This window comes from Pelophylax lessonae, assembly GCF_965119305.1.
Source record: "Pelophylax lessonae genome assembly, chromosome: 1".
In the NCBI taxonomy this organism is placed as follows: domain Eukaryota; kingdom Metazoa; phylum Chordata; class Amphibia; order Anura; family Ranidae; genus Pelophylax; species Pelophylax lessonae.
Window position 1 is genome coordinate 252,158,339 of NC_138768.1, and position 14,977 is coordinate 252,173,315.

At 45.1% G+C, this 14,977-nt stretch overlaps 1 protein-coding gene across 1 annotated transcript in view; it reads left to right on the top strand.

The window, feature by feature from the left end:
• The window catches only part of SFSWAP (splicing factor SWAP), a 255,941-nt gene that overhangs the window by 8,960 nt on the left and 232,004 nt on the right, over positions 1 to 14,977 (top strand). The window contains exons 2-3 of the mRNA XM_082267458.1: positions 5,821 to 5,990; positions 6,396 to 6,530. Coding sequence (XP_082123584.1) covers positions 5,821 to 5,990; positions 6,396 to 6,530 — 305 coding nt within the window. The remainder of the gene's footprint in view (positions 1 to 5,820; positions 5,991 to 6,395; positions 6,531 to 14,977) is intronic.

The following is a 14,977-nucleotide window of genomic DNA, read 5'->3' on the forward strand; positions in this document are numbered from 1 at the left end:
TGATGGCAATTAAACAGTGTATATTTAGTTTCATTTTAAAGTGTAAAAATAAAACCAAGCGATTGCATTCTTCTCCTTTTGTGATTTATAACGTGGTACTTTCACCACAACTTGGCGGGACCTGTTTTAGCAGAGGCTAAATCTTCCAGCGTGCTTTAAGGTTACGGGTGATAATGTAATACCAAAAATACAAACTTCATTCCAGCCAAATTCCTGGCTGGATTACCTTCATAGGTTAAGGTAGGCACATCTCATTCCTCAAAAGGACCCCCCTCTCATGCAGGCATACTTTTGTCTTGTAAATTATTTTGTTTATATGCCGGAGGAAGTCCAGCTGTACTTCTGTCCATTTCCGCTGTAAGCATTGCAGGTCTCATAGGAAAAAGCAAGTGAACCCATAGATTAATTACTTTGAATGCTAATTGGAGTCTGGAGTCCAGTTAATGGCATTTGTTTGAAGGTGTGGTTTAGAGCTACATAAGACACTCAAACATTTTAGATTTCAATGTTTACTATTTTTTTTATTTATTTTTTAAGTTTAACACAAAACCTCCCAACGTTTGGAGGATAATATACAAAAGTCATCAGGTGGTAATGCAAATAGTTTCAGACACTCAAACATTTGAAGGTTGCTGTTCATGAGAAACATTAGCTGATGTGAACCATGCCTCACAAAATCGGCAAACATCCCTGTTCATGAGTCTACCATACATAAATCTTGAACAGACAAGGGTGTCTATAGCAGGACACCAAGAAGGAAGCCTCTGCTTTCCTAAAAAAAAAATTGCCATGAACTGGAATTTTGCTTAATGGCAAATGTTTTGTGGAATGATAAAACAAAAGTTGAATTGTTCAGGAAGAACACTCCGCTCTATGTATGGCGAGAAAAGGGCGCTTACCAGCATCATTCCAGTGGTTAAGTATGGTGGAGGGAACATCAATATTTGGGTTTGCTTTGCTGCCTAAGCGCCCATTCAGACTGGTGCGACACGACTTGCTGGGGCGACCTGTGCACCGCGACCTCGGCACGACTTGCAGGGACTTCATATAATTGAAGTCAATGCAAGTCGCCTCCAGGTCGCCCCAAAGTAGTACAGGACTTGTGTCGCTCATATTAGAACAGGTCCTGTACTATTCAATGGCGAGTGACCGACCGCGACTTGTCAGGCGACCAAGTCGCGCTGGTGTGAATGGACCCTATCTGGACCACTTGTCACCATCGAAGAGAAAATTAATTTCAAAATTTTACTAAAATATTACTAAAATATCCTACAGGATAATGTCAGGCTGGCTTTTGTCCAGCTGAAGTTGGGTGATGCAGCAGGACAGGACCCTAAGCATTGAGGAAAATCCACCACGGACTAGCTTCAGAAAAATAAAATGCTCCTTTTGGATTGGACCCGTCAGATCTCAGACCTTAACCCTATAGAGATGCTTTGGATTGACCTTGAGAGACATTCACACCAGACATCCTACAAATGGGTCTAAGATGAAGCAGTTATGTAAAGGGGAATGGTCAAAACTTCCTTCTGAATGTTGTGCACATCTAATCCAGAGATACCGAAAGCACTTGCTTGAAGTCATTGTTGCCAAAAGACTTCATTGTGAATGTTTAATGGGTTTGTTGCTACTGTATGTTGACAGCAGCGGCGTGTGTGTGGTGGGGGGGCAGGGGGTGTGTGGTTGGGGGGGGGGGGGGGGGTCAGAGGGGGTGTGGTTTGCCAACAATGAGGTCGATTTACTAAAACTGGAGAGTGCAGAATGTGGTGCAGCTGTGCATCGTAGCCAATCCGCTTCTAGGTTTTTTTTTTTTTTATGTCAAAGCTTAATTTAACAAGTTTAGGTTAGCAGCTGATTGGCTACCATGCACAGCTGCACCAGATTTTGCACTCTCCAGTTTTAGTAAATCAACTCCACTGCCAGGAATGTCTGTAAACTTCACATGCTGACTGTCTGTAATAGGATGGAAGCAGCTGTACAGCTGCCTAATTGCTTATACGGACCCCCAGAAACGGGCCCCCCCCCCCCCCAAAAAAAACACAAAATGCTACATCCTTTGTATACAATCACATACAAGCATAAACACACCTGTTGGGGCGCCTATGTACAAAAACGTTGATGACACACCTATTTCTTGTGCACACCAGAGTCAGAGAAACACTGTGTTTCCCTGAAAATAAGCCTAGTTCTTATATTAATTTTGGCACCAAAAAACACAGTAGTGCTTTTTTTGGGGGTAGGTCTTATCTCCCTCCCTGCCTGTCATTAATCCTGTTGTAGAAGTGTTTGTGAAATCCTAGAATCCACTTTATTACTGTTTTACATAATGTCCAATGTGTGTTTCTGTAATCTAATCGTGTGAAATACCTTCGGTACAGCGCCGCTCAGTGCTCAGCTAATCTCCCGCTCTGCTCTCCTTCTCTTCTCATAGCTGTCAGTAGGAAATCTCAGCCCCTCCCCCTCAGAGTGGATCATAAGCGCCAAGCATTATATTTTAATAGTGTGAAATACCTTCAGTATGGTGCTCAGCTGATCTCCCGCTGCTCTTCCTTCTCTTCTCCCCCGCTGACAGCTGGGGGTCATGGGCGCTGTACCGAAGGTATTTCACACAATTATAATATAATCAGCGCTTCTGTGACCCATTCTGGTCCCTGCAGAGGGGAGTGTCTGAGATCCCCGCTGACAGCTATGAGAAGAGAAGGACAGCAGAGCGGGAGATCAGCTGCGCACTGAGCGGCGCTGTACCGAAGGTATTTCCCACTATTAGATTACAGAAACACATTGGACATTATATAAAACAGTAATAGAGTGGATTCTAGGATTTTACAAACCCTAAACTAGGGCTTATTTTCAGGGTAGGTCTATATTGCAGGTCTTTTTTTGGGGGGAAACGCAGTAAGGCCCCTTTCACACACGGGAGTCCGTCAGGTGGACTCAGTTTTTTTCAGCGGTGTCTCCGCGCTGTGTGGGGAGAGACAGCTGTCAGGTCCCCATTCTTCTCTATGGGGGAATCGGATGGGAATTGTCTGTCCGTTCTCATCTGATCCACCAGACGGATGGTTTTGACGGATCGGATGTCAGCGGACATGTCTCCGCTGACATCCGATGCCCCATAGAGATGTATGGGGCGTCCGTTCAGATCCGCCAAAAAAACTGACAGGCGGATCTGAATGGACTCCATGTGTGAAAGGGGCCTAATTCTGATGACCTGTAAAGGCTTTTAAAGTGTTGGCTATGGAAAATTTTGTATACTGGAGTTTGTTGCTGTTTCACCTGCATGCTTCAAAGCTTGTCATGTTGGGTGTCTATTCTCTCGGCACAACCTCATCTTTTATATTTTACCATAAAATTGCATAATATATTGCCTTTTGTGCACTGACATGTTTTTTTTTCTACTGGAAATACAGGTTTGATTAATATTGTGTGATATTGGAATTACCACCATCTTATTCTGCAGAGTCTCTGCTTTTAAAAAATGTGTAATATTTGGGGGGGTGTTTATTTATTTAACTTTAAATCCAAAAATCTGCATTTTTTTTTTAACGTGTGCAAAAACAGCTGTTTGAGTGAAAGGGTTAAGGTATTGGTCTCTTGTGATATTCCTGCAGAGATTTTCAGGGTAGTCACTGTCTTACACATACTACCTACCTTATTTTTTTCAGTCTCTTCTGTCCAGTTGGACATTCTGTGGGTTGTGTGAGCTCTGAATAAGCGGATCAGTAAAACCTAAGTTTTTCAAATATGGCAATTTTTGTGTGGATGGTGGGAGGGGTGCTTTGTCGTGAAGTCATATGAGTTATCTGATGTTTTTGCTACAAGTACCGTGTCCTGTTGCTTACAATTCAAAAATTGTAGCTCTAAGTAAATGTATTATTTCTTGACATCTAGTGACAGCTGAAAAGTATGAGAAATCAGATTTATAAATTGTGCTTTGGCAGGCAATGTTGGTTTTTGCAGAGCATTCCTTTTTGTTTGCTCTTTATTTGATTTGATTCAATTTGCAGTCAACCTTTGCTTTTTTTACCGGTTGGTATGGAAGCAGAATATGTTTCGGGTTTCGCTCTTCAGTCGTCCTAGATGGGACTGTAAGTGTCCCTCGTTGCTTGGATTTTGTGCAGTGCACTTAAATATCTTTGACCCCCCCTTAAAAAAAAGAATTGTGTTTTAGTATTTCCAAGGTACAGTGCTATGAATGCACTATGATCTATGCAGTAGAAGCCTGTGTGCATATTTAGCACCTTGGTTTTTTATGTGTTTTATTGGGTTGTTTTGGAATTCTGCAGTTATGCTCAGCATTGACTGATGTTTTTGCAGCGAACTTAAACCATCATTTTTTTTTTTGTTGCTCTTGGTTCATGAACTAGAGTTGTTCTTTAACCTTTTTAATGCATAAAAGCTCCATGTCTTGAGCTCAATGTTTATTTGCGCTATTTTATGTTTTCAACAATTTTTGTAGGCGGAAATCTTCATCGATGGACTGTCCAGTTATATTTTGGAGAGCATCAGCCTATTTTTATCTCTTCTGTTTCAGTATTCACTAGTACAAAATCTTTTTCCAATGAAAAAATCTTACATGTGACGGTAAAGATGCCAGGAGTCCATATCCACTACTGCTAAAATACTGATATCATTTATTTACTTTTTTGATCTCTATTGTCTCTTGTATTATGTAACACTTATTATGTGTTTGTTTCTTTTTTTGTTTGTTTTTTTAGCTTTGGTTGGAGCAATTGTTTTGTGGATTATGGACTTTTTTGTTTTTCATTTGGAAAAGATATGTCTAAAGCCTTTTGCCTGTCAGATTGAATAAATATAAACATCATTAAGTGGTGATATCTGCTTAATGTGTTTGTAATATGTTCTGTTATAATATAACTCCACTTCTATTTTAAATAATCCAGTTTGTAAATTAAGGAGGTTTTGCTTCATTTAATCAATCTAGACTATATGCTGTCTTTAGTGACATGTATTTTGTCAGTGACTTAGATATTTGCTGCTGTTTTGGTGGCTCTTTCTATTCTTTTTTTTTATAATTGTACTGCGATCTATTTTTATGTAATCTGGCCAATGTATTTGTTTGTATTTGATGCTATTTTTTTAAATGCACAAAGTTTCCAGTTTTTCATGTTGTCACTGGCATAAGAGCATATAGTCTTGACTAATTTTGATCTGTAATTACTGGTTTCTGTTCTTACTGATAGAGCCTCCTTAAAGTACATATTTATGTTTCTATTGCCATGTATGTGTGTGTCTCTCTACTACATAACCAGAACTTATTTCTTCAGCCGTTTGGCTAAGGGTGGAGCCTAGCCATGATTTTACCACCAAGAGATCCACGCTTCTCTGGCGAAGATTTCTGCTGCGGATGTGGACTAGCAGAAAGAAGTGAGAAAATTTCCAGCGTTTGGTTCTTTCGGATAGGTATTTATGTGTTCGGGTTTGTGTGAATGTAAATTAGAAGTTTCCAGACACCCCAATTGCACGCTCATAAAACAGAGTATTCATAGTGGTTGAAAAACATACGGTAAGCACTCCTAATGCATTGGCAGAAAACAATGCGCATTAGAACTATCATTTGACGTTACATGAAAAGATGCAGCTCTTATACAGACTAGTAGTAGCAAATGTAGTATTCCAAATTTCACCATGTACATCTAAAAATGTTAGGCAAAGTTGATATGAATCAGAGAAACGTGATTTCAGAAAAATGCAACATGTTATGGTGGGTCTAGTTTAGGTCAGGGCAGTTTAGACAGGTAAGTTCAAATAAAGCACTGGAGCTTACAGTGCTTAGTTCTTACCATGGTTTTCATGTTGCAGGTATGATGGTCGTGGTCATTTGCATGACCTATCTGAATATGATGCAGAGCACAACTCATGGAACAGAAACTACAACATATCTGAAGAAGAGGCTCGTATAGAAGCTTTGTGTGATGAAGAGAGGTATTTAGCGTTGCATACGGACTTGCTTGAAGAGGAAGCACGGCAAGGTACATTAACTATTTCAGATGAATACAGAAGTTCTAAACAAAAAGCACCCTTGTGTGTCAAAATACCTAACAAAGATGCGTAAAGCTTTGTTTATTTTTTACTCCTTTTTTCTGATATGATCTGTTTTTAAATACCCATTAGAGTGGAAAACATCTGTCTGAATGTGGACCACAGGATAGTTTTATTTTCAGCTTTCAGCTCAGTGCACCGGAGTTTACTCTCTTTATTATAGCTAGTGCAGACAAATATTCAAAAAACAGAACTTTGTCTTGCACTTGTCCTTTTTGTAAATGTGAGAAAATTTTTATTTTAAAAAATAGGAGTATGTTACTGTGGAAATCTGATTTTCTAAGAAGCTTTACTTCAGGTTATCTAATTGAGTTCAATTTTTATTTCCCTTCAAGAGGAAGAATATAAGCGGCTAAGTGAAGCCCTTGCAGAAGATGGAACATATAATTCAGTGGGTTTTCAATATCGGAGTGATTACTATGATCCTTCACAACCCACAGAAGAGGAGGATCCTCAGAAAGAAGAGAAAGGTAGGTTTGTGGTTTTTTTTTTTTTTTTTTTTTTTTTTTCTTTGATTTATTTTTTGATATTGCTTAGCTTTTTAAAGAGAACTTTTTTTAAAGCTGCGCTCCAGGCAAGTGGCTTAATACTGTCGAAATGCTTAAATTGGAACTGTTTTATCTAGGAAAGGGTTTGGCATTCTGTGCACACTTTGTGACTAGAGATGGACTCAGGCCTGTTCGGGATCCTAGTCCCAACCCACCTGTTCGATCCCGCCAGGAAGCCGACACTGCACACCGCTAATCACAGTGAGACGTTTCCCGATCCGCAGCTGCACAGACTGAGAAATGTCTCACTGCCTGTGATTAGCAGTGTGCAGTGTTGGCTTCCTGGTGGGATCGGGCAGGTGTGTTTGAGGCTAGGATCCTGAACACGCCTGAGCCCATTTTTTTTTGTGACCCAGACATTCCTCCTATAGACAGCGCATCCAGATCTTTGCCCTCCACTTCAGTGACTGCATTGCTTGTTTAGATAAACACTCCTGGTCTGCTGACTGTCTATTGATGAAGTAATAGCACAGTTACCAGTCAATATCATTCAGCTCAACTCACTATTTTCTCTTCTTGTCAGTGGACTATTTTCTCTTCTTGTCAGCATTTTCTACATCAGCATATGTGCACAATTCAAAACCTAATACTGCCTCTGCTCTTCCAACAAACAACTTTATCGATCCCTTTTTTTTTTTTTAAGTAGACCCGTCATTTAAAACTCTTTTCGCGTTTCTTTTGCTCGTCCTCCCCTATGCAAAATTGCTAGGTCTGAAAAAAAAAGCGTACCTTTGCTTTCAGCCTGCTGCTTAGGCACCCATGAAATGGCATGACTTTTCCACAGTATTCTAGTAAACCTAAGGAGCACAAATTTGCAGGACCTAGTGGTTTTGCAAGACAGTGATGGCCTTATATGATAAAGGGTTAGTTCAACTTTCTGCACCAAAAAAAAATCCCCCATTCTTTCCATCATCCCCGGGACATTCAGATTTTTAAAAACCCAGGCCCTCTCCTATTGCATCTTTGTCCTGCAAAGCCTGTCTGAAAAAAGCCCTAAGTCAACCCCTGCTGCTGCTTGAGGGAACACGCTCAGCATAAGTGAAACTTTGAGAGAGCTTGAAGCAGCCACTGAGGACACACCTCTAATGTTCTGCCCATCCTTCCATTTAGTCTTGAAGGAAGGCCAACCACCTAGATAAGCCTTTTCAACACACAGGAACCCTTGAAATAACTATTGCAGTCTCAGGGAACTCCTGCTAAAAATGGCTATATTTACAACTCATGATTGGTGTGGGGGTCAGCATGAAGAATGCTCCTTGCATTTAGTTAAAAGGATAGATAGAACGCAGTACAAGCCTTTAAAACCATTTTAAAATGACCCTGTCATTCTCTAGAAAAAAAAGAATCCTCATTCCAGTTACCTGCTTTATAAAAGTGCTTTACACTGCCTACAGCTCTGAAATAGACAGCCTGTATGTACGTATGTGTATGGGCAAAAAAGCTGTAGGCAGTGCGTGCAGAAGCCTGACACTGCTCTTACGATCTGCTGATTGAGGGTGCACCAGCGTGACATACGTTCGGCTTGCTTGTGAAAAGAATGCTGGCAATAAAAAAATGTCGTTCAACCCCCCCCACCCCCATTTTTTTTTTTGTTAGTTTTGGCATAGGGTTTCTCCTAAGAGCAATACCTGACTTGAAGCTCCTGGCATTGATTTTAAGGGGAAATCCATGCCAAAATTAAAAACAAATAAATAAATTCATACCAGACCCTTATCCAAGCATGTAGTCTGGCAGGTCAGTAAAGGATGTGGACGAGCATGGGTGGGGGGTGCTTGCAACATATTCCTATGTTGATAGGCTCCAGATCCTGCCCCACTCCCATGTGAATACTCATTCACCAAAAATAAAGTGAGGCGTAAAAATTGACAGTAGGCAGTTTTTGGCAATTCCTCTATTAAAAAAAAAATGCCAACTGGTGTAGATCCATCGTCATTTGCAATTCCGGTCAACCTGAAAAAAGATCCTGACGAAGGCTCCCCCCGTCTGCCAGCTCTTAAAACTAAGGAGCGGGGCCACACATTGATGTCACTGGGTGGCACCGACCCAGCATGCCTTCGGTCGATGACTTCACAGGGGTGCAGTTTCCTGGTATGGTTCAGGAAAAGGGGGGGGGGGGGAAACAGCACTCGCTTGTCCCTTTCTTCTCCTGACCTGCTGGGTTGCCAGATTGGATAAGGGTCTGGTATGGATTTTGGGGGGGTGGGGGAGGGGAGGCGGCGTGCAAAAGGGTCCCTAATCTGGTGGCTTCGTTCTCCATCGCTTCGGCAGGGCAAATCCTTCCTCCCCTTGAATTGAATGCCAGCCTGTTGGTGGTAGGGAGGCGTTCTCGACAGAAATCCTGCTCAGGGGGTCTGAACTCTGGAAGAGTCCAGACTACCGATCAATATCCTGGAGCTCTCGGAGATCAGGCTTTGCCTGGAGCGTTGGACAGATCATCTCCAAGGATGTCCAGTGCGCATTCAATAAGACAATGACACAGTTGTGGCTTATGTCAATCACCAAGGGGGCACAAGAAATGTCCTGGCGGCTCTGGAGGTAGCCGGCATTCTCAGGTGGGCAGAATGTTCGTTCCAGGGGGAATGGTCTCTTCATCCGGAGGGGTTTCATCAGTTGTGTCTCCGGTGGGGCAATCCCGAGGTGGATCTGTTGGCGTCTCGGCTCAACAGAAGGGTGCAGAGGTTTGTGGCACGGTCACGGGATCCTCTGGCGGACGCCACCGACGCACTGGTGGCCCCGTGGGGTTAGTATTGTCTGATTTACGATGGAAAAACATGTTGCTATAGGGACAGGACGACCTCAGGTGCTGGCCTCTTCTTCCGCCTCCTCCCCCTGATGCCCGGAGCCTAAGCGCGGTGAAGGATGTCATCATCCAGTAACAGGTGGACAGTGACCAGACTGCAGCGTCCCACGGCCGAGGCACGTTACACTGTACATCCATCCCGGTCACTTGGCTAGATTGCATCCCCCTCCCTACATCAAGCGGCCCTGACAACCCCCCTCCTTCACTGGAGAGAGCACCCTTCTGCTTGCTACATCGTACGGCTCCAGTGCAGACTCCATCGTGGAGGACGGATCGAGGCTTCCCTTTTCAAAGGTATTCTACCCCCTGCGTTATTGCAGCGGTGGAACTTTTTTTATAGGTTTGGCTTACTCTGTTTTATCACTTTGGATTTACAATAAACTTTGAATTTTTATGAGCTAGTCTCCTTAGTGCTCACTGGTTAGGGCACTGCTAGTGGATACCAGCACCAGGTAGCCTGCTCCTGCCAGCGCTTTCTCTCTGTTTGGCTTTTTTCTGTTGCCCCCCTCCCAAGGGGTCTTCCTTTAGCAGCTCAGGATCAGTCAGGCACCGCACTCTTCACCATCACCAATTGGTAAGCGCCGGATTTTATTTGTGACCATCGTCTGATTTACGCCTTCCCTCCTCTCAAGCTTCTGCCTAGACTTCTACGCAGGATCGAGGCAGAAGGGTTTCCGGTCATCTTGGCGGCCCCGGACTGGTCTCTCCGGGCTTGGTACGCCGATCTGATGTGGCTGGTCACCAACGTTCCTTGGAAGCTTCCTTCCAGGAGGATCTGCTGTGCAAACGACCAATCTTCCACCCTGCCTTACAGTTGCTGGCTTTGACAGCTTGGCTGTTTAAAAAACAAGGTACTAAAGGATAGGAGTTGGTCTGAATTGGTGATTCCAATGCTGTTAAAAGCTAGGAAATCTACTTCTAGGAAGACCTACCATGGCAGGTGGAAGACGTACATCGCCTGATGTGAGTCCCTTGGGGATCATCCTCGCTCCTTCTCGGTGGCTGGGATCTTGACCTTCCTTCACAGGGGGTTGAACATAAATTGGCCTTTACCATCAAAGGTCAGGTGTCAGTTTTGGCGGTCTTCTTTCAACGACCCTTGGCCACACATTCCCTGGTGCGTACTTTTCTTCAGGTTGTTCCCCACTTGTTTCCTCCAATGCAGTCTCCGTTGCCGCCTTGGGACCTCAATTTGGTGCTTTTGGTCCTCCAGAAGTTTACCTAGATTCTGGGAGCAATTCCCTTGTTTACGCTGTCTCAGAAGGTGGGAATGAAGATCTTGTGTTGACTGGCGGCATTATTCTGTCCGTTCACCTTACTTGGTGGTTCACAGAGATATAAGGGGGTTCTTCGCCCCTGTCCGTCATTCCTTCCAAAGGTTGTCTCTTATTTCCATTTCAATGAAGTCATTGTGTTGCCTTCCCTGTGTCCGAGGCCTAAACATCCTAAGAAAATTGCCTTGCATGTGGTTAAGGCAATTAGGATGTACCTGGAAGCTATTGAGTTTTTTAGGAAGTCTCACGATTTCCTCTGCGACCATTCCCTGATGGATCAGACAGACGGTGATTCTGGCCTATCCATCAGGGGTCAGGTTCCTCCTTTCCCTATCAAGGCGCGCTCTACTTGGGCGCTCATTGTCTCCTGGGCCTTCTGTCATCAGGCGTCAGTGATGCAGGTTTGCAAGGTGTCCACCTGGTCGTTGGTGCACACTTTAGTGTTGATGTGTTGGCATCTGCGGATTCCTCTTTTGGCTGCAAGGTTTTGCAGGCTGCTGTTTATAAGACTTGGTCCTCTTTTGAGGGTGTATTGTTTTTTTCAGGTGGGCTCCAGTTTTGGTTGAGCCCATTGCCTGGTTGGCTACTGTTTTTTAGCCTTGGGAATTTTTTTGCTGTTCCCACCCCTCATATTTAACACTGCTTTGGGACATCCCAATAATTAAGAATATCAGGAGCTGTGTCCATCAAACAACGAAAGAGAGATTTTTGACCTACCGTAAAATCCATTTCTCTTATGTTCATTGTTGCATTTTCTCTGACACTGTTTGTAACAAAAGTACCTATAGCAGAGAGAGGGAGTACATCACCTAGGACTGCTCGTAGATGTAGCCAGACTTTTTTTTTTTTTTTTTCTGCCTAGTGTCCTACTCCTGTACGGGGCAGTATATAACGCAATGGTTTAGAATATCAGGAGCTGTGTCGGTCTATGAACATCAGAGAAATGGATTTTACGGTAAGTCAAAAATGCCTTTTTTTTTTTTTAACATTCAGCTGTCAGTGGGGAAATCTGTTGACTGATAAAGAGTCATCGGTTGTTAAGGCTACAGTGGCCGGCTTCCCGGCCCGCTCCTTAAAAGCCAGCTATTCTTCACACACAATTCAAACGTTAGAAAATGAAGAAACCAAACAAATTTTTTTTCCATTCTGCACGTCTGACGACTTTGTAAAGCATAAACAAAACAATCACATTGGTCAAATCCAAAGTTGCTTCAAAATCAGAACAGTCGCACGCTAAAGTCAAAATGGAAACTACACAATCTTTAAGTCGCACAAGTGTGAATGGACACTTAGTGTGTAATATAATATAAATGGTTACAGTCCATACTTTCCAAACCACCCCCCCCCCCTTACTGAATTTGGGCGTGCTTCTTGCCGCAGACACCTGATGATATAGATATATATAAAAAATCTCCTGTGTGTGTGTGTATATATATATATATATATATATGTGTGTGTGTGTGTATATATACTGCAGCAGGGCGGCCCAGCGGCAATAAATCCCGTACGTATATGTTATTTCGTGCAGGAGATGGCCAGGATGGCCTAGTCAAGAGTAAGGACCTAGATCCTTGCTGGAATCTCGGGTCCTGGCAACTTTTTCATTTTAAATGGAATTTTTTTACCTCTTATTATTTTGTTCCTGTGAGAAGTGCAATCAGGTGCCAGACTGGGCGACAAACTAGATAATATAGATCATTAGGGTCCACCCCCCCCCCCCCCCCCAGTCTGACCAGTGAGCCCGTGCAGACCGCAGCTCTGCGCTAGGTCGGCCGCGACATAGCCACACTGGATGGGGGGGGCTGACCTGCGAGTTAAGTCTCGCGAGGACACATATGAACTGGCTTCGGCCTCAGTCGCAGCGTTTCCTCCTGGCCGACAGCACCCACATTACGTTGGAGCAGTGTCCTGCCCGAAGCTGTTATGGTATGGTAAGTAGCTGCACCCCCCCCCTTACCCCTTGAGGGTTTTGGGGTTGAAGTGGGCCCCTCCCTGGGATGGTCAGACCCTTGGGGTCCCCCCCCCCCCCAGCCCCTTTAAATTTTCGTTCACTTTGGGTCTTTGGATCCGGCTGAAAATTTAGACCGTGGCTTTGCGGCCTACTACTCGGAAACTGTATGAGGCGCCCTTGCGATCGTGGCTGAAGCCACTGCCTCCCGTTTGGGCATCCGCCTTCCCCTCCGCTGCCCCTGTGTGGTTGGCTCCACTGGGGCTCTCCTCCTGGCAGCTGGGCGCCCTCAAAAGTGTAGGCAGCAGCTTGCGGCCTAATAAGCGCCACCATTGGGGGGGGGGGGGGGTTAGCTGAAGCACCCCCACTCTTCTTTGGGCTTCTTTGGGCTGAGGATTCGTGCAATTGTTGCTGGGCCCCCACAACAATTTAAGCCGTGGCTTGCGGTCTGCTGGGCCATATGGTCAGCTTGGCACCTTCCTTTGAACCGGGTGGCCCTGTGGGGGCGCTTGCTTTTTGACAGTCTTTCCGCCATTGTGTGGGGCACCATCCTTGTTTTAGCGAGGGTACCCTGCCTGTGCGTCCGCGTCACGGCGGGCGGCCCCCTTTTTAAAGGGGCTATGTCCTTTTATGTCCTCCTATGGAGGGCGACCCCCTTGTCCGGCATCCCCTTGCGGGATCGCAGTCGGTGGCCTCCCCTGATTAGGTTTTCGGGTTGAGCTCTGTATATAGCAATCCTACTGGGTCTGCGTCCACGCACCGAGTGCTCAGATAGTGAGAATGATTCCTCTGCTCCTCTAAATGTGCTTAAATAGGCGCTGGTGGATGCACTGTTTGTGTCAGTGCGTGAAACTTTAAAAATGGAGGTTGCAGTTGATGCCACACCGGCGGCACCAGTTCCTTTTGGCACCCACATGTCCTCCAAAGCGGCGAGGGTGTTCCTCGTTCCGCTTACCTTGACAACTTGTCACAAACAGTGGGGTTGTCCAAAATGCAATGGTTGCAAGGTGTTTTTTGTTTGCGGTATCCTTATGAGTATTTACTGCGTTAAAGGGGGACAGTCCCACCTGTAGTAGACTCGCCGGTTTCCAAGTCAAATTGGGTTACCTTCATCCTGGTTGAGGAGTCCCCGACCTTTACAGGTCCAGCTAATAAGAGGGTGCATGCTCTGGCCCACTATATGTGCGCTGTGGCTGGTACGGCAATTATGCCGGTAATTACTATTGCCCTGGTGTCGCAAACTCTGACTGAGTGGGCTAAGCTTTCACGCCGGGACCTGGAGGGAGAACAGCCCTCCCCCCCCCCCCTCTTTGCAGAGCTGGTGGACCAGTTGGTCCAGGGGCTACAGTTTTTGTGATGCCTCTTTGGATGCGGCTCCTTTGATTTCTAGGCTGTCAGTATCAGCAGTGGTCCTTCGGTGTACTGTCTGTCTGAAATGCTGGTCTGCGGACTAGACTTCTAAGAAGGCCTTATCTGATTTCCCTCTTGAAGGCGATTGCCTGTTTGGAGCTTCCTTGGATGAAATGAAGTTTCTCACAGGGGGGAAGAGTACTCTTCTTCCGCAGGCTACCAAGGGCAAGGAGCCCCGTCGTAGACGTGGGACATTCTCCTCAGCTCCTAAGCAGGCTTTTCATCTCTCAGGGTCTCAAGACAATGGATTAAAAGTCAGGGCCTCCACCAGAGGTTCCAAGAGGACCTGGTCTGGCAAGTCACAAGCGGGCTCTTCTGCGGACAAGGCTGCATGAAGGGGCGCCCTCATCCGTATCTGGGGTGGGGGGACGTCTTCGCTGGTTTCCGGATCCATGGACCTCCCTGGTACAGGTCAAATGGCTCCACAAAGTTATTCGGTGAGGCTATGAGATCGGTCTTGTCCTCCGTAAAGGTTTTTTTTCTCCTCCAACCTGCACTTGTCCTCAGATCGCTTCTGGGATCTCTTTTGAGGCAGTGCAAGATTTGTAACTTCCAAGGGGTGATTGTTCTGTTTCCGTCTTCTGAACATTTTCAGGGGTTTTTACTCAAACCTCTTTAGTCCCCAGGAAGGAAGGCAAGGTATGTCCAATTCTGGACCTCAAGGCGCTAAGCTGCTTTGTGCGAGTACAGAAGTTTTGCATGGAGTCCATTCACATGGTAAGGGCATGTCTACTTCAGGGGGATTTCTTCTCGCTTCTTTTGATATATGTATGCCTACCTGCACATATGTGCTGGTCGCCAGCGCTTCCTCTGTTTTTTGCCGTGGACGAGGAGCATTATCATTTTGTGGCGCTGACCTTTGGTCTCACCTCCACACCTCGGGTCTTCACAGGAGTATTGGCCCCGGTGCTGGCATTGAGTCAGCGGGGGATCGCAG